This window comes from Eleutherodactylus coqui, chromosome 4, assembly GCF_035609145.1.
Source record: "Eleutherodactylus coqui strain aEleCoq1 chromosome 4, aEleCoq1.hap1, whole genome shotgun sequence".
Lineage (NCBI taxonomy): Eukaryota > Metazoa > Chordata > Amphibia > Anura > Eleutherodactylidae > Eleutherodactylus > Eleutherodactylus coqui.
The window spans coordinates 38994771-39015131 of NC_089840.1; the positions used below are offsets into that span (position 1 = coordinate 38994771).

General features: G+C 46.2%; 2 protein-coding genes across 5 annotated transcripts in view; both read right to left on the reverse strand.

The window, feature by feature from the left end:
• Window positions 1–20361, reverse strand: part of NDC80 (NDC80 kinetochore complex component) — a 68574-nt gene that overhangs the window by 11628 nt on the left and 36585 nt on the right. The window lies entirely within an intron of this gene.
• Window positions 1796–20301, reverse strand: LOC136625247 (uncharacterized). 2 transcript variants are annotated; one of them, XM_066599295.1, is made up of 5 exons: window positions 20228–20301; window positions 13032–13367; window positions 5228–5448; window positions 5044–5125; window positions 1800–3890 (listed from the first exon to the last, which is right to left on the reverse strand). In XM_066599295.1, the coding sequence occupies exons 1-5, from the start codon at window positions 20241–20243 to the stop codon at window positions 3811–3813; spliced, it is 735 nt and encodes a 244-aa protein (XP_066455392.1). In that variant the 5' UTR covers window positions 20244–20301; the 3' UTR covers window positions 1800–3810. The 2 variants fall into 2 exon arrangements, with proteins under 2 accessions (XP_066455391.1, XP_066455392.1); XM_066599294.1 differs by having other exon boundaries at window positions 1796–5125.

Below are 20361 nucleotides of genomic sequence, written 5' to 3' on the forward strand. Positions count from 1 at the left end.
CATCGCTCATGTGGAAGAACCCATAGGAAAGCAAGCGGCTTGACATACATGCGATTTGTAGCGCTGTCGCATCGTGAGAAAATCACGCAATTTTTGTCGCCTATGTCCTCATTTTATTGCTAATTTTTCTGATTTATCGATTTTTTAATTTTTTTGGTCATCAGCATGTTCTGGTATCTGCTAAAGGGTTAATCAATGGCGACCCCTCAGTACTCGTTAGTTTAGGTCCTATTTATAAACTTATGTTTATTATTTGGTTTGTGCTTTATCTTCTGTTTATTTTTGGTATCAGTCTTATTGCATATTTCGTTTTTATATACTCCTTATATGTGATATGTGTTACATTTTATCTAATTCTGCTTTTGGTTCCATTATTTCCGTCTTATAATGCTGACAATTATACCTGCTATTTGCCCTTTGTAGACCGTTCCCCCGCTGTTGGTGCCGCAGGATTGGTGGAACTCCCAGTGATTTCAGACGGCTTCTTCCCGCTTTTGTCAGGCATTTGTTTGTTATTGTATTACAGCCAACTACTGCCCTAATGGAAGAGCCGGTCCGGCCCAGAACCACGTAGTCCAATTAAGGAATTCATTCACCCGCTAGCCCCTTCCTCTACAGCAGCGCTGATCACCCCCCTTGTTCCTCCTGACACTTCTTACTCCCTGGTCTCTGCAGGATGAAATGTACCCCATCACTTCCTGGAGACTGTAAGGCTGGGTTCACACAGAGTAGATATGCAGCAGAAATTCCGTGCAAATCCGCCTGCAGCCGCTAATCCCGGGGTTACCCAGCCATGTGGACGATATTTGTAAAAAATCTCGTTCACATGGGACGGCCAATCTATTGCGGCAAAGTGGGCATTAGCCAGTGCTGCGGCGCAGATTCCCCGGCCACAGTATGTCTATTTTTTTTCCCTCTTGCGGCCGCGTTCCTCTCTATGGGAGCTCCGGCCGCAATGGAAAAGCATGTGGCCAAGCCGCTCTAAAACCCGTTGCCAAGTGCCACAGGTTTTAAAGCTGCACTTTCCCGGCAGAAATCTTGTGGTTTTTCGTGGCGGCAAAACTGCGAGATTTCAGCCAAGAATACGACCCGTGGGAACACAGCTTAAATCTGTCAACTATTTCCTAAACATTTCAGCAGCCGTAAAACACCCCCTGCTGCACGGTGTATACATACAATGTAAGACGGATGGTATGTCTTGCCAACTGGAAAACAAGTTCGGATACGGCGTTAAAGAAAGACAAGTGGGTTAATACAAACACAGTTTATTAATACAAATGAATAAAATGATAAAATAAAACAAATTTACATAAAAATAGGTGATAATGCATAAACTTTTTGTTAAACAATGGCTACATCAATACTCGCATCACCAAGAGCCTTAGGTATACTTATCTACTTTGTACATCAACTGGAGAAGCAATGGTTAAAAGTCAGAAAACAGGAGGGCGTCTTGGGAACCCCACTGTGAGAGGGCCTCCCCCATCACGGGTCCAAAATGCTTCTAACTCCCCAAACAGTTCCCCTGACTTTTATACTTTTTAGGATTTATTGCTTGAACATTTACATTACAAATATCAGTGTATGGAGTTGCTTGTCTGGAAAGGTCACAATTACAGATGAGCGAGCACAATAGTTTAAGGCTGATGCTTGACCGAGCATCGGTCTTGTTGACTAACTGAGTACTCGACCGAGAACCATGCGGGGAGGTGGGGGGGAAGATCCCCCCCCCGCATGGTGTTCGGTCAAGTACTCAGTTACTCAACAAGACCAATGCTTGATCGAGCATCAGCTTTATCGAGCATGCTCGCTCATCTATAGTCACAATACGAAATGACCATTAACCAGATCAGCAAACAAAAAACTGATTCTTAAAACAATGGCAGCACAAAGCTTCAAATGTAGATAGGGCACCAGTTCAGTCTTAAGACAATGCTGATAGATTTGCATGATTAATTAGACAATAGATCACAAGACTCTATAGACAATGGTGACACTATGTGCAGATATTAATATGGTCTCCAGCAGGTCTATAAAACTCAGTTATACAATCCTTATAATTCATACAGTGAACAATCATGGCTGTCGGAATACAATTATATTTGCACCACAGATGGGTGCAGCTAAAACATGGCAAGGAAAAAAAAAAAAATTTCTATTTTACTGGTTAAAATGTAATGAAGGACGCTAAAATGACATTCACATACCATTACCTTATTTGAAAAATGCAAGAATTGTTCTACCCTCCTATAGCAAAACTGGAAAACTCTTCATAATGCTTTTTCCTTGTATGTATGTTTAATTGAAAAATCAATAAACATTATTGTAAAAAAAAAAAAAAAAATTATATTCACAAGACATTGGCTTTAAGCAAAAAGAGAAATGTAGAATATTTCTAAACATGCAGGACAAGGGTGTAAACGTGAGTCACATGATCCTTGTGTAATGTATGAGAATAAGCAGACGTGTGGGACAGGGAAAGTAGAGAATCACAGCAGCACATTAGGACAGACATAAAAATCATTATTTTCGCCCTGTCCTTCTATTTGGTATATATGAAGTAAAAGGACCAAGAAGAAGTGTTGCATAGATGTGCGGGCCGGTAATACTGCCCGGTTATTACCATAAGGGGTGACAAATCATTGAGATTTCTGGAGCCAGCAGAATCTGAATGATGGTCTTTAGTCTAAATGCTGTACAGAATGACGAACAAGAATTTGTTCGCTTCTCGTTCAGTTTGTGCATGCATAAAACTGGATGACGGATCGGCCGTGTAAACAGGCAGGTGTTCCTTCACAGTAAACAGGCAGTTAGTGGTCCATAAATGGAGGCGGCCCGCTCCACATCCATTCACTCAGCAATGATCATTCCCATGTAAAAATCACAAGAATGATCATTGCTGGGACGACTTGTTGGGCATCTGCACCCCGCAGGTCGTCCCATGTAAAAGCACCGAGGCTACAAACCAGAGGGGCCAAATAGTGTTTTTCCTTAAAGAAAAACCTGAAAAAAATTAAATGAATCTTAAGTTTTAAATTAACGGTCTTACATAAAGGGTGTACAAAAAAAGTGCATATCAGAATATACAGAACAGTCATAAAGTCACAGCACAACAGAAATGAGCTAAAAACACTTCTAGACCCGAAACCAACTCATCATATGCCGGTCACTATGAAGGAGTAGATGAAGCAGAAGGTATTCTGGTCTCATAGGGTTAAAAAGTGTGAAGAACAATTCAATATGATACACAAGACAATAAGATAGGAACGATATAAATACATAGTATACACTTATGCTAGCACAGGTAGAGCGGTACAAGACAGGAGTCACATGTAACATAGGATTGTTATTGTGCTTAAAACCGTGGATATTGGGAATTGATCCAATTATTTGGGGTAGCCCATCCCAGAGAAACATAGTCAAGCTGAAATAGGAGGTTCAGATTCTAGAAGTTAGGGCTCTTTCACACGGGCTTGGCTTTAGCACAGTATAGGCACGCAAACAAAAAAAAATTGCAGTCAAGCTGCACTAAAGATCACATGAGACAGGCTATTTCACGAGCAGAAGGCCCGAGCTTAATGCAAATGAAAATCGTGCATTCACTGGAGCAGTGTGTTACTTCAAAAAATACTGGAGGGTAATGAAGAAAGCACATTAGGTTCCCTGACATCAGGCAGAAAATATGACCACAAAACCAAATGATCCTCACAGTTGTTCTTCCTACACAGCCAATAACTACACTAATTATTTATATATATATATAAAGCTTAGATGGAAAGAGTAAATTATGTATCCACAAGATGGAGCCATTCATACTGCAGAGATCACTGATCCATTCATCTCATGGGAATCCTGGGGGTCCAGAAGTGCTCCGGTAACATCAGGAGGATCTAGAAGGAAGCAGTTATATCATCAGTATGACGGTCATACAGTATATTCTTATTACCACTGCTGGACGGGTCACCTGCATCTCTGGGGTCAGTAGCTGGAGGCGGAGGGGGGTCATTTACTGATCATGGCGATGGATTGTGCTTCATGCATGAGGAGCATGGCGGCTGTACAGAGCAATGGAGATCAGTCCTGTTAGGGATTTTTCCAAGGACGAAGCTCTGCGAGGGCTTGATTTTTGCAGGACAGGCTGAAGTTATTATTTCTACAGTTTTGGGGTACATACGGATTTTTTGATCACTTTCATTGCATTTTTGTGGGGAAGCAAATGAACAAAATAAGTATTTTGCCTCCATTTTTTAGGGGGGATTTTTTTGTTCCTGTTTTTGCCGTGCAGGATAAGTAGGGAGTTGAATTTATTGTACTGGTCATTATGGATACGATGAAAGTTGTTGTTTTTTTTAAACACCCTTTTTATATCCCTTTAGGGGACTTGAACCATAGCAGCTATGATAAAGCATTGCAGGACTTTCGTACTGCAATGACTTATCATTTACAATAGAGATCATAGGCAATGGATATCGGGTACGCCAGTATCTGGCGTCCTGTTGCCATGGCCACCCATTGGCCCTCCGCGATTAAATCACAGGAACCCATGATGTCACAAAGGAAGCGTATCAACCTCTGTGAAACCTTTACATGCAGAGAGTTAACAGCGGGGATCACGGCTCTTATGTACCCCTTCTGTTGCAGCAAGTGACCAGCTATCGGTAACAGCCGGCTCCCGCTGCAGCATTGCAAGGGCTCAGCTTCTGACCCTGCACCATCCACATGACATAAGCTTACTTCCCGCTGCGTTACGGCTGCTCTCACACAGGCGTCTGTTCAAATGCGGAGTTTTCCAACAACGTTTAACGCACCGTATTTTATTGGGTGAGGAGGCGCGTAAAAAGCGCTGAAACGCACTAAAATAGAGCAGACAGCATTAGAAAATCACAGCTTTAGAAGCACTGCGCTCGGATGCTCGTCTGAGAAGCCCCAGTGAAATAAGTGGAGGTGTTTTACAGCGTTTAGCGCAGTATTTAAATGCTGTAAAGAACGGCCTGTGTGAGAGGGCCCAACAGTTATAAAGTACAACACTGAATATAACGGCACCTGATTGATCGGCTCTTGGGGGACGTCCATTCCTCTGCATCTCTACATCATCGGTCGGCACGTTCCTCCTCTTCTTACAACACTAATAACATAACAGATCACAGATCTTGTAGATCACATCTCCGCAGTTTTCTGTCATGTAATTATCTCATATTTATACATAAAATCCCCAACACAAACTTACAAGAAAGATCCCAGCAGGGAGACCAATCACTACAGCCAGAGCAGCAAAAACCAGAACAGCAATAGCAGCAGGAGAAGGTGCTGGAGTCCCAGGAGAAGGTGCTGGAGTCCCAGGAGAAGGTGCTGGAGTCCCAGGAGAAGGTAGTGGAGTCCCAGGAGAAGGTAGTGGAGTCCCAGGAGAAGGTAGTGGAGTCCCAGGAGAAGGTAGTGGAGTCAGAGAATCTGTCAGAAGATAAACGGACATATCAGAGAGGGTGAGACCCGGAGATATGAGCATCTAGTGTATACATGTAATTATCTGATAACATACAGGGTATCAGTCACAGTCTGTGTTATTATGCAATACATATGCCTGCAGTGATATATCCATATGTAACAGTGTAAAGCAATGTAGGGTCGGGACCAGGAAAGCACGCTCTGTAATAGAGGCTTTCAGGATCATGCTGACAGCCGTCACCCTAAGGCTCTTAACTATAGAGCAGACCTGATGTACATATACGGATGTATTTATTACATTATATTGTGAATTAAGGGAGTTTATTATGTTTACAAATATAATAATCTCCCAGATGTTTAGAAATTCCCTGGATTTGGACTTTTTCCTTCTCTGCTCTGTTACTTCAGAGGATCGTGTGATCAATTTGGGACTGAACGTTCCTATAGATGGAAGCAGTTTGCACGTTCAAAGTTAAAGGAACATCGGCTACACTACCTGGACGGGGCAGACAGAGGAAGCCATCACTGATTGCCACCAGACTGCTGAGGAGGCAGGTGGTTAAAAACCCTTCAAAAGACGTGCAGCAAGATTTGGTGGCAGCAGAACTGAGGTCTCTGTACAGTAAGGTGGATACTAAACCCTGAAGGTCTTCATGCCTGAACTCCAAGATGTACATCTTTACTGACCTAACAGGAGAAGAAACATTGACTCAAATATGCCCAAAACTATATAAATAAGTCACAGAAGTTTGGGGATTCTGTTCTGTGGAGTGTAAAACAAAATGAACTCTCCTGGCCTGCGGATCAGCGGTATGTCTGGAGGAGGAATGAAGCACATGCTGAGAAGATCCTCACCTACAGTGAAGCATGGCGGTGGCTCGGTGATGCTCTGGGGATGTTTTACTTCCTCTGGTATTGGAAACCCATAATGTGTAGCGGGGAGAAGGGTATTAACAGCACAGCCTTATACTATACTTAGTTGGATGGAAAAGATGCAAGTCACCAATCTGAATCCGATCCATGGATCCATATAGTCCTCATATGCAAGAAAGCAGTTGTGACAGCATATAGGGTGCAAGTAAAAGGTGTTCTTTATCCCTCCCAAACGGATGATTTTTCGACTGTTTAAGGTCTTTCTTTGGATTTAATAAAGACCTTAAACAGTCGAAACGTCATCCGTTTGGGAGGAATAAAGAATACCTTTTACTTGCACCCTATATGCTGTCACAACTGCTTTCTTGCATATGTGTAGCAGGGAGGATGGAATCAAAGTATCAGGAAATCCTAGGAGAAATCATCATGCCCTCTGTGAGGAAGCTGAAGCTTGGGCATCATTGGACCTTCTAGTAGGGCACCAGTATCTGGTCGCAAGTACACCTCAAAGTCCTCCAAGGTTCAGTTTCAGAAGAAATCTTAGAAGATTCTGTAGTTGCCGTCACACCTCGCCTAATCTGAACCTTATAGAAAGTCTCCGAGACTTGAAGGTGGGTGCAACACACAAACCCCAGAATATTCCTGAACTGGAGGCCAGTGCGCAAGAAGAAAAGGGGTAAGACTCCTCACGAACGCTGTCAGAAGCTGCTGTCTCGTGATACATCATATATACAGCAGGTCATAACAGTAACCAGTGCTCTACTAAGTACTATAGACGCTCGTCATGAAGAGGTTGACTAATTCGGAGACTGCAGTAGTCAGAAGAAGTGGCATTTTGTGCTGAATTTGGAGAAACCACAAATTATATTAGTTGTATTGAGCCATTTAAAATTGGTCTTTTTGCCTCCTTATTTCAAACAGCTGCAATTGTGTAAATTTGGCAAATAAACTGAGTTTGCAGTGTGTGTGTATATATATATATATATATAAAATTTTGACTGCAACAGTATATGGTTTCCATTTGATAATACAAGTTAGTCTGGGTGGTTATATATATGCATATAAAAAGGTCTTTGTATATTATTACATGGATATTATATCGCACGGTCTGTGCTCAGGAGTAACACTACATACAATACATATAACAGGTCCGCGTGATACACAAAGTTTAAATGTAATAATTTCCAATTACCATTAGAGATCTGATAACTCACAACCTTCAGGACTTCACAACATCAACACAGGAAGAAGGGATTAGGATTTTGAAGCTATGGTGCCCATACACGCTGCATCTGATCTGCAGTTACCGAATGGGATTACTGCTAATTGCTGGGCTGCCTCTGAAACGCTCAATTGAAACAATGGCAAATCCAGAAGTGCAGAAATGAGCCATCGTCATGAAAGAGGCCATTTATACGGCGGTCCTCAAATCCAGCCGACCCTTAGGCTGGGTCCCCCCGGGGGCTGATTTGCAGCGACAAGCCTCCCTTCAGGATCGCACCATTTGGTGCGGATATTATTGTGTATTTCTGTGTGGAATTTGTCCCTTCATTGAGAAGAAGTGAATTCCACAATAGAAAAGACGACAAAATTTTAACAAGCCACAAAGCTGAATTCCGCACGGGTTTTGTGCGGATTATTTCTGTGGCTTGTGGACGAGATATTCCACCATTAACGCTCGGCTCTGGGATCTGCCTGATCACCACAGTACTGTGGGAATGATTTAGGCTGCTGTTGGTCGGTACTACCTGTTCTGTTCCCGAGTATTCTGTCCTTAGTGCATCCTGCCTTGTCCCGTACTTGTGAGAATCCTTTGTTTACCCAACGCCACCATAAGGCCTCATGCAAACGGGGCAAATTGAGCAGCGGATCCTGTGCTTGTCACCGGCGCTGGAGATCCACTGCTCAGTTTGCCCATGGCCATGTACTGAAAATAAAAATCACAACATGCTCTATTTTATGGTGGGATAAGTGCTGACAGGTTCCATTGAAGTCAAAAGGAAGCCGTCCGTTCCGTGGGGATTCCAAAATGTATATTTAGAAATCAATGCAGGAACAGCGTCATCGCCTAGCAACGGCGCGGGGGAAATCAGTACTGCGCATGTGAGCTGGTGGCACATCCGCAGTACAGAAGACGAAGAAATGGCAGGCAAGCAGGGTGTCTGACAGCGGGCACAGGGGAATCCCGTGCAGGATTCCCCACGTGGGATCTGCACATGCCGTGTCCATGAGGCCTGATTAAGAATATTGCTGTATCCTGCCCATTTGTCATCGCCAGCATCACCCAAAGGGATCACAATGCCGTCTTGAAGGACCCCAAAAGCTATAATGTGTATGGAGTGACCAGCGATTGACAGCAACATGTAGGGGCACCCTAAAGCTCAGACACGTCCATAAAGCTGAACACTTACCTGTTTTATATCTATATAGGGCAGCGTGGGGGAAATAAAAAATTACATCATGTTATGTAATGGATGACATCACACAATCTACAGAGCAAGATTCACAGCACAGTAATATTCTATTAAGCTCGAAGTCAGGATGCAACTTACCCCCCATGGTCTGCAGTCTTATGCCAACATAACAGGCTTACCTAAAAAGCATCCACAGATATCCGCGGCTAAGTGGGCTACTGTAGTTGGCTGGGAGTGCCCAACGATTCCCTTTCCTAAGACCCTAGCTAAAGTTATAGGGGTTTCTCCATCACTTCACAACCACTCTGTCCTTCCTGGTTACTGCTGACCAGGACATGTGACTGCTGCAGCCAATCATTGGCTGTAGAGGGTCACGTGTGCCAGTGATTGGCTGCAGCAGTCACATGTCCTGGTCAGCAGCAACCAGGAAGTACAGGGGGGTTGTGAAGCAGTTTTAAGTAATGGGAAACCCCTTTAAAAAGATTAAGTGGACGGCTCTGACATCATATTAGGCGGTGATCTCAACCTCAGCCTGGAACCCACACTTGACTCCTCTGGGGGTAAGTCCGGAATCGCAGACACTTCACTCCGCAGACTGTACAGAGAGCTTGCTAGCCTTAGACTGACTGATCTTTGGAGGACCTTACACCCTGGGAATAGGGATTATAGCTTTTTCTCCCCATCTCACAGTAGCTACCAACGTTTGGACTACCTGTTAGGGCTCATGTCCACGGGCAAAATAGGATTTAGGATCCGCAGCGGATTTCCTGCATGCGGATCCGCATCCCATAGGGATGCATTGACCACCCGCGGGTAGATAAATACCCGCGGATCGTCAATAAAAGGGATTTTAAAAAAAATGGAGCATGGAAAAATCCGGACCATGCTCCATTTTCGTGCGGGTCTCCCGCGGGGACGGCTCCCGCGGGCTTCTATTGAAGCCTATGGAAGCCGTCCGGATCCGCGGGAGACCTAAAATAGGAATTTAAAGTATTTACCTATCCGGCGCGGGCGCGGAATGTCAGCTGTTCCTCACGGCCGCATCTTCCTTGCTTCGGCTCGGCGGATGTGCCCGGCGCATGCGCGCGGCACGTCGGCGACGTGCCGGCGACGTGCCGCCGGCGTCAGGAATTCCTCCGCCGGCCGAAAATGAAGATCCGGCCGTGAGGAACAGCTGATCTTCTCCGCCCGCGCCGGATGGTAAATACTTTTAAATTCTTATTTTCGGCGCTCATGTCCGCGGGGCAGGAGGGACCCGCTGCAGATTCTACATGTAGAATCTGCAGCGGATCTGATTTTCCCCGTGGACATGAGGCCTTAGTCTCACACCAGGAACCCTCAAGTTCAATAGGTTCTTTCATATGGTCCGACCACGCTCCGGACTGGGGGTCGATCAAAGGAGCCTCACAAGATAGAACAAACATTAGCTGGCGCCTAAACGACAACCTGCTGAACGATACAACTTGCCCGCAGGCGATTCAACAGGCTATCGAAAATTTTAACACGGATCACACTTCTGACAATACCTCGGACCCCATGAAGGCCTTTAAAATGTGTGTTTTGCGGGATTTTTATTTCTCATGGGGCACGCTTGCAGGAAAGGGCTAACTCTCTAGAGGGTCTCATCTCCCAGTTAAACCAACTTGAGAATACAAATAAGGCAATCCCCTCAAATGCTAGAGCAGCAGAAATCTCTATAATCCGAAATCAAATCCTTCACCTGTTAGATCAGGCCTCGCTTTGTCAAAGGGACAGAGCTAGGGGGAGGTTCTACAAATACGGGAATAAATGAGGCAGGGGACTAGCCAGAGCCTTACAGCCACCTCAGACATATAGCTTTGCCATTAACCTGCCGCATAGACTTGGGGAACAGAAAGAGGAACTAGTACGGGAAAGGGACAACTACTTGCACGAATTTGCTCCCAAAAACAGATTGCAGATCTAGACCAGAGGACGCTCGAGGGGGACTTATCTTTGCATGAGGTGAGGGAAGCAATTCAATCTCTCAAAACCGGGAAAATCCCAGGGCCAGATGGTTATACGCCTTGCCCTTATAAAGTTCTTGGAGAACAGTTGGCCCCCCTGATGATTAAGGCGTTCAACGATATCTCTTATACCTGTCCCTTCCCGGCTCAAGCGTTACAGGCAGTGATAACAGTAATACCTAAACTAGGGAAACATCCCTCGGCCTGCGATGGTTACAGACCGATCTACCTTCTAAATAGATACTAAGATCTTTTCAAAAATTCTAGCTACACGCCTCCAGCCTTACATCCCATTGGCGGTTCATGGGGACCAGGTGGGCTTTGTGCCGGGGAGGGAGGCAGGGGACAACACAAAAACACTCGCCCTTGTGTCTCGGGCACATAACTGCGGGGATCCCAGGTGTCTTCACTCAGTGGACGCAGAAAAAGCGTTCGATAGGGTGAGCTGGGGGTTCCTGGAGGCGGTTTTGGGACGCGTGAGTCTAGGCCCCAGATTTAGGAGCTGGATAATGGCCCTGTACCAGGATCCCTCCGCACGTGTCCGGATCAACTTTCGCAACCCATACAAATTCGTAATGGCACAAGGCCAGGTTGTCCCCAGTCTCCCTTCTTGTATATATTGGTCATGGAGACTCTGGCAAACGCTCTCCACGCAAATCCCAACATCGGCGGCGCTAAGTTAGGCAACAAAGAATATAAAGTAGCCTTGTACGCGGATGACTTACTATTGTACATCACAAATCCCAGAATTGCTCTCCCTAACGTCTTAGCAGAATTCAAACGGTTCGGGATGCTCTCTAATGTTAAAGTAAATCTCGGTAAATCGGTAATCCTCAATATTACTCTAACGGATTCAGAGTCCTTAAAGCCCACTCTCCCATTCAAATGGAATCTTAATGAGATTACATACCTAGGCACGACGATCACGAAAGACCCGGAAAAACTTCTCAAAAAAACTATAAGCCGCTCTTATCCATGCTGGGGGGGGGGGGGGGGAGACTTTAATGGATGGCAGTCTGTCCCCATGTCCTGGTTTGGCAGAATCAGTGCAGTTAAAATGAATGCCGTACCAAAATTCCTGTATTTTCTCCAAACAGTCCCTATTCACTTGCCCGGGTTTTTCCTTTCACGGGTTAGGAAAGTTATAATGAGCTTCATCTGGGGAAACGGCAGGCCCAAGCGTAACTGGAAGGCCCTCACCAGCCCTAGGGACTTACACAGAAACTATGGGTAGAGATGTTCTCTTTAATGGTCTGGACCTTATTTGGCTACCAGGCGGAGGTAGGCATAAGGGCTTGGGTCTGTTTCCATTTAAAGACATGAAATCGGCCTGGTTGGGCCGGCGACTAAATCGGTACTGATCACTAGACCAGGTCCGCTCACTCCCCTGGTGGGAAACCTGGATATCCCTAATTTTGCAAGGGGTACTTCTTTGACGGGTATATCTCTGACATGATCCCCAGGGTTTGTGACATAATCTCAGGTCATGCATTTAAAACACTACTTGAGATCTTGGGAGGCCAGAGACCCCCCACCCGGAGCATGGTTCCAGTATCTACAGTTACGTTGGGGCTTTGGGGGATGCGCGACAGATGAGGTGTCCTATCACCCCTTTTGAGAGGTTGTGCATGTTGGCTTCCTGAGTTCCTCAGACGATTTCATTGCTGTATCGGATGTTTGGGGAGGACACAAGCAATAGCAACAGGGATCTGGAGCGAGAGTGGGAGGGGGACCTTGGTATTTCACCCCCAGAGGAGTCCTGGAGAAAATCGTACATTCTGACCCATAAAATGAACATATCCAGCAAAATGCAAGAATTAAATTATAACATTTTGACAAGATGGTACCGGACTCCGGCAAGGTTGGCTAGGATATTTCCCCAGTATCCGGATACGTGCTGGAGATACCTCTCAGGGGCTGGTACATTAGTCCACCTATAGTGGTCCTGCCCCGTGATCCGCCCCCTCTGGCAGGAGGGCAACACCTTGTATTCCTCAGTGTGCAGGAACAAAATTGCATTTACTCCAGAAATGGCATTGTTGTCCATGTTCCCTGGTTCAATAGCCTGTATCAAGGGCTCACTACTCAGATTCTTCATACTGGCCATGTGCCAAATAATCCCAAGAAACTGGAGATCTACCGCGCCTCCCTCCAGACTGATGTGGCTGGAGGCGATAGATCACTTAAAGTATATGGAGGAGCTTTGTGCTTAAAATGAAATGAAACACAATAAATGCGCCTCGACCTGGACGATCTGGAACCAATTTCGATACTCTCTGCAATAGAGAAATGTCTCCTGTGATCCACCAGCTCTTACCTAGTACAGTGATGGCTGTAGACTCTTCAAAGGCTCCCGAACGGTTGTGAAGGCGGACAATATACAGACAGGAGTCGTCCTTCCTGGCATCCATCAGCCTCCAGCACCCGCTGCTTGTGTTATAGCTAAATCTTGGTTCCGAGTTATTGCTGGGCAACATATCATCACACCGCAGCTCCAGCAGAGCTTTGTCCTCTTTACCTTCACATTTCTGGTAGAGCTGAAAGCCACTCTTTCTATCAGGACATTTCATGTTGCAGTCACCGATGTCTGATCCTTTCTTCACATAGACTCTTCCTGATGAGACAGATGTTATCGTCAGGATGGCGAGAACAACTGTGAAGATACAAGAAAAGAATGATTGGTTTTATAGTAGATTAAAATGTACTTGACTTATGAATTAAATCACCCTTTTTTCGCATTTTTTTTTATTTTAGCAGAATCATGAAATTCTATTGCTTTACATTCACAAATTGCCGCCCTGCAGCCCAAATCCCCCCCCCCCCCCTCCGATGAATGCTGCGGCCCGCTTCGTCTCCATTCACTCAGCGATGATCATTCCTCTGTAAAAGCACAGGATTGATCATCGGTCGGACGGCGAGCCTTTACTTACTATCGTGTATTTGAGAGAGATATATATTGCAGTGAGCGCATTAACCGCTTCCATTTTATCACCACTGATTTCTATGGGGTTCTAAAAGTTTTCAGTTGTTAAAAATCCATGGTGGTGAGACAGAACCGTATAATTTAGTCTCTGCTCCAGAAAAGAACAGTGACAGATATGAAAAAATGCTGCCATCCAATAGGTGGCGCTGCAGAGATATTGGTCCATCTTCCTTAATTACCCAGAGGACCATGCATGGCCGTATTAGGCTGGGTTCACACTGGGCGGATTTGCCGTGGAAATTCCATAAAGAATTTCGCCCTTGGCAAATCCACCTGCAGTCGCTAATCCCGGGATTAGCCAGCCATGTGGATGAGATTTCTCAGAAACCTCGTCCACACGGGACTGTGAATCGCTGCGGCAAAGCTGGCGCTGTGGTGCGGATTCAACGGCCGCAGCATGTTCATTTTTTCTTTTACGTTTGTCTACATTTCCCGCATGTGGGATAGTGAAGCACCGCAGACCCGCTTCTCCTGGCCCACAACCACATGCTACATTTATGGTTTTCCTTTGTTTACATCACAGTCAGCAGGAAACGAGCGGCTTTATGTTCTCAGGTGCTTAAAAATAAAAAAGTGCAACGACAATTAAAGGCCCGATGTCCACGGTTTCAATTGCGGAATCTGCAGTTCAATCTGCCCATAGGGATGGATGGGCGCCCGCAGCTTAATCAAAGCATGCGGATTTGTTTTGCGAACCTTCTGGTTCGGAAAACAAATCACAACATGCTACATTTTGCTGCGGATCCCGCATGGCTTCCATTGAAGTCAATGTAAGGCATCCGATCCGCGGCAGACCCGCAGCTGTAACTACAGACAAGCTATGGATCCTGCGGGAAGGCAAAAAAAAAAAAAAACTCCGCTGCGCATGTGCGGTGGCTCGCCCGTCCACATCCACAAAGGAGATAATGGAAGACTCTCACAGCCACACAGAGGATGCGGACAGGTAAGTAATATCCTCTTCCCGCTGACAGGGTGGGATTCTGCTGCGGGCTCCTGCCCGTTGACACGAGACCTAAGTAACTGGTTCAGTGATAGAAAGCAGAGGCGGTTATTAAGGGTACATACTCTGATTGGGTCACGAGTACTAGTGGGGTACCACAGGGGGCAGTACTGGAGGAGTTTGCATTACTAGTGGGCAACCACAGGGGGCAGTACTGGAGGAGTTTGCATTACTAGTGGGCAACCACAGGGGGCAGTACTGGAGGAGTTTGCATTACTAGTGGGCAACCACAGGGGGCAGTACTGGAGGAGTTTGCATTACTAGTGGGCAACCACAGGGGGCAGTACTGGAGGAGTTTGCATTACTAGTGGGCAACCACAGGGGGCAGTACTGGAGGAGTTTGCATTACTAGTGGGGTACCACAGGGGGCAGTACTGGAGGAGTTTGCATTACTAGTGGGGTACCACAGGGGGCAGTACTGGAGGAGTTTGCATTACTAGTGGGCAACCACAGGGGGCAGTACTGGAGGAGTTTGCATTACTAGTGGGCAACCACAGGGGGCAGTACTGGAGGAGTTTGCATTACTAGTGGGCAACCACAGGGGGCAGTACTGGAGGAGTTTGCATTACTAGTGGGCAACCACAGGGGGCAGTACTGGAGGAGTTTGCATTACTAGTGGGCAACCACAGGGGGCAGTACTGGAGGAGTTTGCATTACTAGTGGGGTACCACAGGGGGCAGTACTGGAGGAGTTTGCATTACTAGTGGGGTACCACAGGGGGCAGTACTGGAGGAGTTTGCATTACTAGTGGGGTACCACAGGGGGCAGTACTGGAGGAGTTTGCATTACTAGTGGGGTACCACAGGGGGCAGTACTGGAGGAGTTTGCATTACTAGTGGGGTACCACAGGGGGCAGTACTGGAGGAGTTTGCATTACTAGTGGGGTACCACAGGGGGCAGTACTGGAGGAGTTTGCATTACTAGTGGGGTACCACAGGGGGCAGTACTGGAGGAGTTTGCATTACTAGTGGGGTACCACAGGGGGCAGTACTGGAGGAGTTTGCATTACCAGTGGGGTACCACAGGGGGCAGTACTGGAGGAGTTTGCATTACTAGTGGGGTACCACAGGGGGCAGTACTGGAGGAGTTTGCATTACTAGTGGGGTACCACAGGGGGCAGTACTGGAGGAGTTTGCATTACTAGTGGGGTACCACAGGGGGCAGTACTGGAGGAGTTTGCATTACTAGTGGGGTACCACAGGGGGCAGTACTGGAGGAGTTTGCATTACTAGTGGGGTACCACAGGGGGCAGTACTGGAGGAGTTTGCATTACTAGTGGGGTACCACAGGGGGCAGTACTGGAGGAGTTTGCATTACTAGTGGGGTACCACAGGGGGCAGTACTGGAGGAGTTTGCATTACTAGTGGGGTACCACAGGGGGCAGTACTGGAGGAGTTTGCATTACTAGTGGGGTACCACAGGGGGCAGTACTGGAGGAGTTTGCATTACTAGTGGGGTACCACAGGGGGCAGTACTGGAGGAGTTTGCATTACTAGTGGGGTACCACAGGGGGCAGTACTGGAGGAGTTTGCATTACTAGTGGGGTACCACAGGGGGCAGTACTGGAGGAGTTTGCATTACTAGCGGGGTACCACAGGGGGCAGTACTGGAGGAGTTTGCATTACTAGCGGGGTACCACAGGGGGCAGTACTGGAGGAGTTTGCATTACTAGCGGGGTACCACAGGGGGCAGTACTGGAGGAGTTTGCATTACTAGTGGGGTACCACAGGGGGCAGTACTGGAGGAGTTTGCATTACTAGTGGGGTACCACAGGGGGCAGTACTGGAGGAGTTTGCATTACTAGTGGGGTACCACAGGGGGCAGTACTGGAGGAGTTAGCATTACTAGCGGGGTACCACAGGGGGCAGTACTGGAGGATTTAGCATTACTAGGGGGTACCACAGGGGGCAGTATTGGGTCCTATTAATGTAAAAGGATTGTGCAGTAAAATATCAATATTTGTAGCTGACACAAAACTATGTAAAGTAATCAACACGAGAGGACAGAATGTGATTGCAAGAGGATCTGGATAAATTGGGGGTTTGGATAGAAAGACAGCAAATGAGGTTCAGCACTGATAAATGTAAGGTTCTGCGAAAGGCAGAGGTGTTGAAGCTTCCTTTCTGCTACAGAAATCTCATGGAGTGAATAATATCACATCCACGATTGCTGGCAGGCATTTAACAAAGTTATGTCCGCACTGACTCGCGGGTCTTCCGCTGCATCCAGCTGTTCCCCGCTCCGAGCGCCCGGCTATTATACAGCCGAGTGCTCGGAGCGGAGGATGCAGAAGACAAGCTGGGTGTTCCCGCTTGTCTTCTGCATCCATTCATCCAAAGAAAACTGGCAGCATAACTGGATTGCATTATACCCTGGAAGCGTTGGTTTGGAGCTTCTTCTCTGGCGACTGCATACAGGTCTGTCCCCTAATCAGGGTGGAATACTTGTGCTGCTGCTGCACCTTCTATATTGATGTGTCTTCTGCATCCTGATAGTCTCTGCTCGGAGTGCCAGGCTGTTATACAGCAGAGCGCTCCGTGGCGGGTATGGAGAACAGAGCTGGACCACTCTGTTCTTCATACCCAGCCTGTCATCAGGGATGAGATACAGCTGAAACAATAGTATCAGCTGTATCCCACTGTGAATCCCTGATGAGGCTCATCGTTGTCTTTTACCACGCTGAAAGATGACGATGAGCGACGGGAGAACGAAAGCTGCATGATGTCAGTGCAGTTAGACACAACGATTATTGCTCAAAAGATGGCTGTGAGCGAATTTTGAGCGATAATCATTGTGTCTAAATGGGCCTATACCCTGTGATACATAGCCCAGCCTCACATTAGCATGCTCTATCTGTAGCCATTGCCTCTTAGTGTACGCTGGGTGCAGAAATGTCTGCGCTTGCGTAATACTTAGGTGGAAGGTACAGGATGGGCAGACATGCGCAGTGGAGACTCTGAAGTCTGAGGGAGTCATTCGTGAGAATATGACATCAGCAAGGAGGCTCACGCATGCGCAGTACGCATCTCCGACACCGGTGACATGCGCAGAGGAATGATCAGTGACACAGTCCATAAGCTCCTGGATGTCACATGCAGACGTGGATCATCAGTACTATGGTACCGATTTAATTATATGCACATTTGTGGGACGTCCGCTGGGGTGGAGTCTTGGCAGCAGTCATGCTATTGGTGGTGTCTGATATATTAAGTATTTAAAAGCTGTATTGGTCTTTGTGTGTTATGCTTGAGAAAGACCGCGAGGCCGTGGAAACGTCGCATATTTATCATGAAAGAATAGAGATTTTATATTTTTGCACCATGCTTGTGCTGCCGCTGGCATTTATCTTCTTGGATTGTTTCCTGGGGATCTGAAGTCCGCGGTTCCTGCAGCGGCTTTACAAGCCTACTGCCTCCCTGGTGCGGGTCTATGAACGGACTGCTGCTGACAACCTGTAAACTGCCTTTATAACGTTGTACAACCATGTGCTGCAGCCAGTCTATAAGGGACATGCAGCTATAACTCCGCCTCCTGGCCCCGCCCACTGACAAACTTCACAGTAGCCGGTAATATCGGAGACCTTTTTTGTCTGAATGGAAGGCACACCTCAGGTTTTATGTAATCCAGTATGCTGATTTCAAAAATCAAGATGAAAAAAATTCTCTGAAAACCGGAACACCTCCCTAAATGACCGGAAAAATTCCCTGCCATGTTTCGATACAAAAAAACAAAAAACCTTTAACTATCCTTCTCCAAAATAGTAATAATAAAGCAATTAGGACAGCGCTCCACGACAAATCCAACATAATATCTTAAAAGAAATAAATGGAGGGACTCACCCGGGGTCTAGCGGGGTCCCCTCCCCGGACCTCCCGTAGCACCTCCACATCCCGGTGGGCATATAGTAATAGCCTCTGAAGGATCCCCTCAGTCTCTCTTCTCTTGTAATCACAGGGGAGCTGCTAGGATGTATAATGTCTACGACACAGGTGTAGGCACAGTGGGGTACAGATCCAATAAAACTAAAAAAAAACTATACCCAGCACTCGCCAGAGGACAGCTGTTCCGACTTTTTCAACTACATGAATTTCTAAATGAGTTAGTTTTCTACACAAAATTACTGTCACAACAATAACCCGTTTAGAAATACACGTGGTTTTCCTGCGGTATGTTTACATAAAGAATGTGTTTTTTATATACAGCGATTTAAAGTATGACTCCAGCAGGTATTTAAATAGTAATCTGTAAGAATCAGTGTGTGTCATAGCTTATATATATATATGTTTATGCTATATGGATTTAGCATTTTTACTAGAAGAGTGATTATATATATATATATATATATATATATATATATATATATATATATATATATATAAAGAGTCAATTTAATTAGAATAGTTAAATATATAGATCGTTGAGGACGTCTGCAGCTAGAATTTAATGAACGCGGCTAGCAAGATTGTTTATAAAGTCTAAATCGGGTTCGTGCAATGAGAGGTTTTTATGAATGAATTGTAGTAATCCATTAAGTGTCTGTGTGGCGTCTGCGCATGTCAAGCTATATGACACCCGCTGGTTGTGCGTGCGCTCCACGGCGACGTCTCGACCAGCAGACCCCTCCCTCCGCCCACTCCCGGCCGGCCCTTTGAACCCAGAAGTGTCGCCATCCAGTGAAGTGAGGACGCTGACCGATGAGACTAAAGCAGGTGTAAGTTCTCTATAAGAAGAGGGTATGAGAAGTCGCCGCATGCGACGAAACGCGTTGCAATCAACTACTTAACTTATGCTTTGGCTGAAGGGTCGGAACAACTGTCCTCTGGCGAACGCTGGATATAGTTTTTTTTTACCTTCTCCTAAATAGTATATGAGTAAATTTAGTCGGCTAATGAGTATATGACGAGTGTAAAGATTGTAATGGTGTACTGTACATCCAGGAATATAAATTACAAATAATATGGTTATGGGGTTCATGGATTTTGGTTTTAATAATAAACAAAAGGTTTTTTTATTTTGGGCATAAAAAAAATAACAAATATATAAAATATGAAAATTGATACAAGTGAATTTAACTGTAAATAAGAAGGTGTTCCGGTTTTTAGAGAATTTTTTCCATCTTGATTTTTGAAATCAGCATACTAGATTACATAACACCTGAAATGTAGCTTGCATTCAGACACAAGATGTCTCAGACTAAGGCTACTTCACAGTATACCAGCGCAGGTCTATACCGATAAGGCTGCAGGCGACCTCACTGCACTGGAACACAGTGCCATCTGCAGGCATGTCAGTGTACTGCAGGCGTCCTATGTACTGCATATGAATGGGCTGCCAGGCATGTACCGAAAAAGGCTGCAGGCGATGTCACCTCCAGCGCGGCTGCGGGACTCTGTGTACTACTAACGGGGGAGAAGGAAAAGTGTTCTGGGAACAGAGCGACCACTTACTCGCCGCGTCCCCCTACTGCAGTCACCGGACAAGCCTCAGCACGAGCAGGACGCCCCCTCCGGTACTGACTGGAGACACTTACCGAGCACCGCCGACATCACGGACACACCTGGACTTCCACCGGCAACAAGTAGGGAAAGGAGGGATCCAACAACACGATCCTGTCCGGAGGAGGATGCCGTCGGGGAACACGGACTCCGTGATTGGTGGTGGTTC

Coding starts and splice junctions, on each gene's coding strand:
- LOC136625247 (XM_066599294.1), bottom strand. Junction 5,449..13,031: donor TACAGCCATCACTGTACTAG/GTAAGAGCTGGT, acceptor ATCTTCTGACAG/ATTCTCTGACTCCACTACCT. Junction 5,126..5,227: donor TCCCTGCTGGGATCTTTCTT/GTAAGTTTGTGT, acceptor TTATGTTATTAG/TGTTGTAAGAAGAGGAGGAA.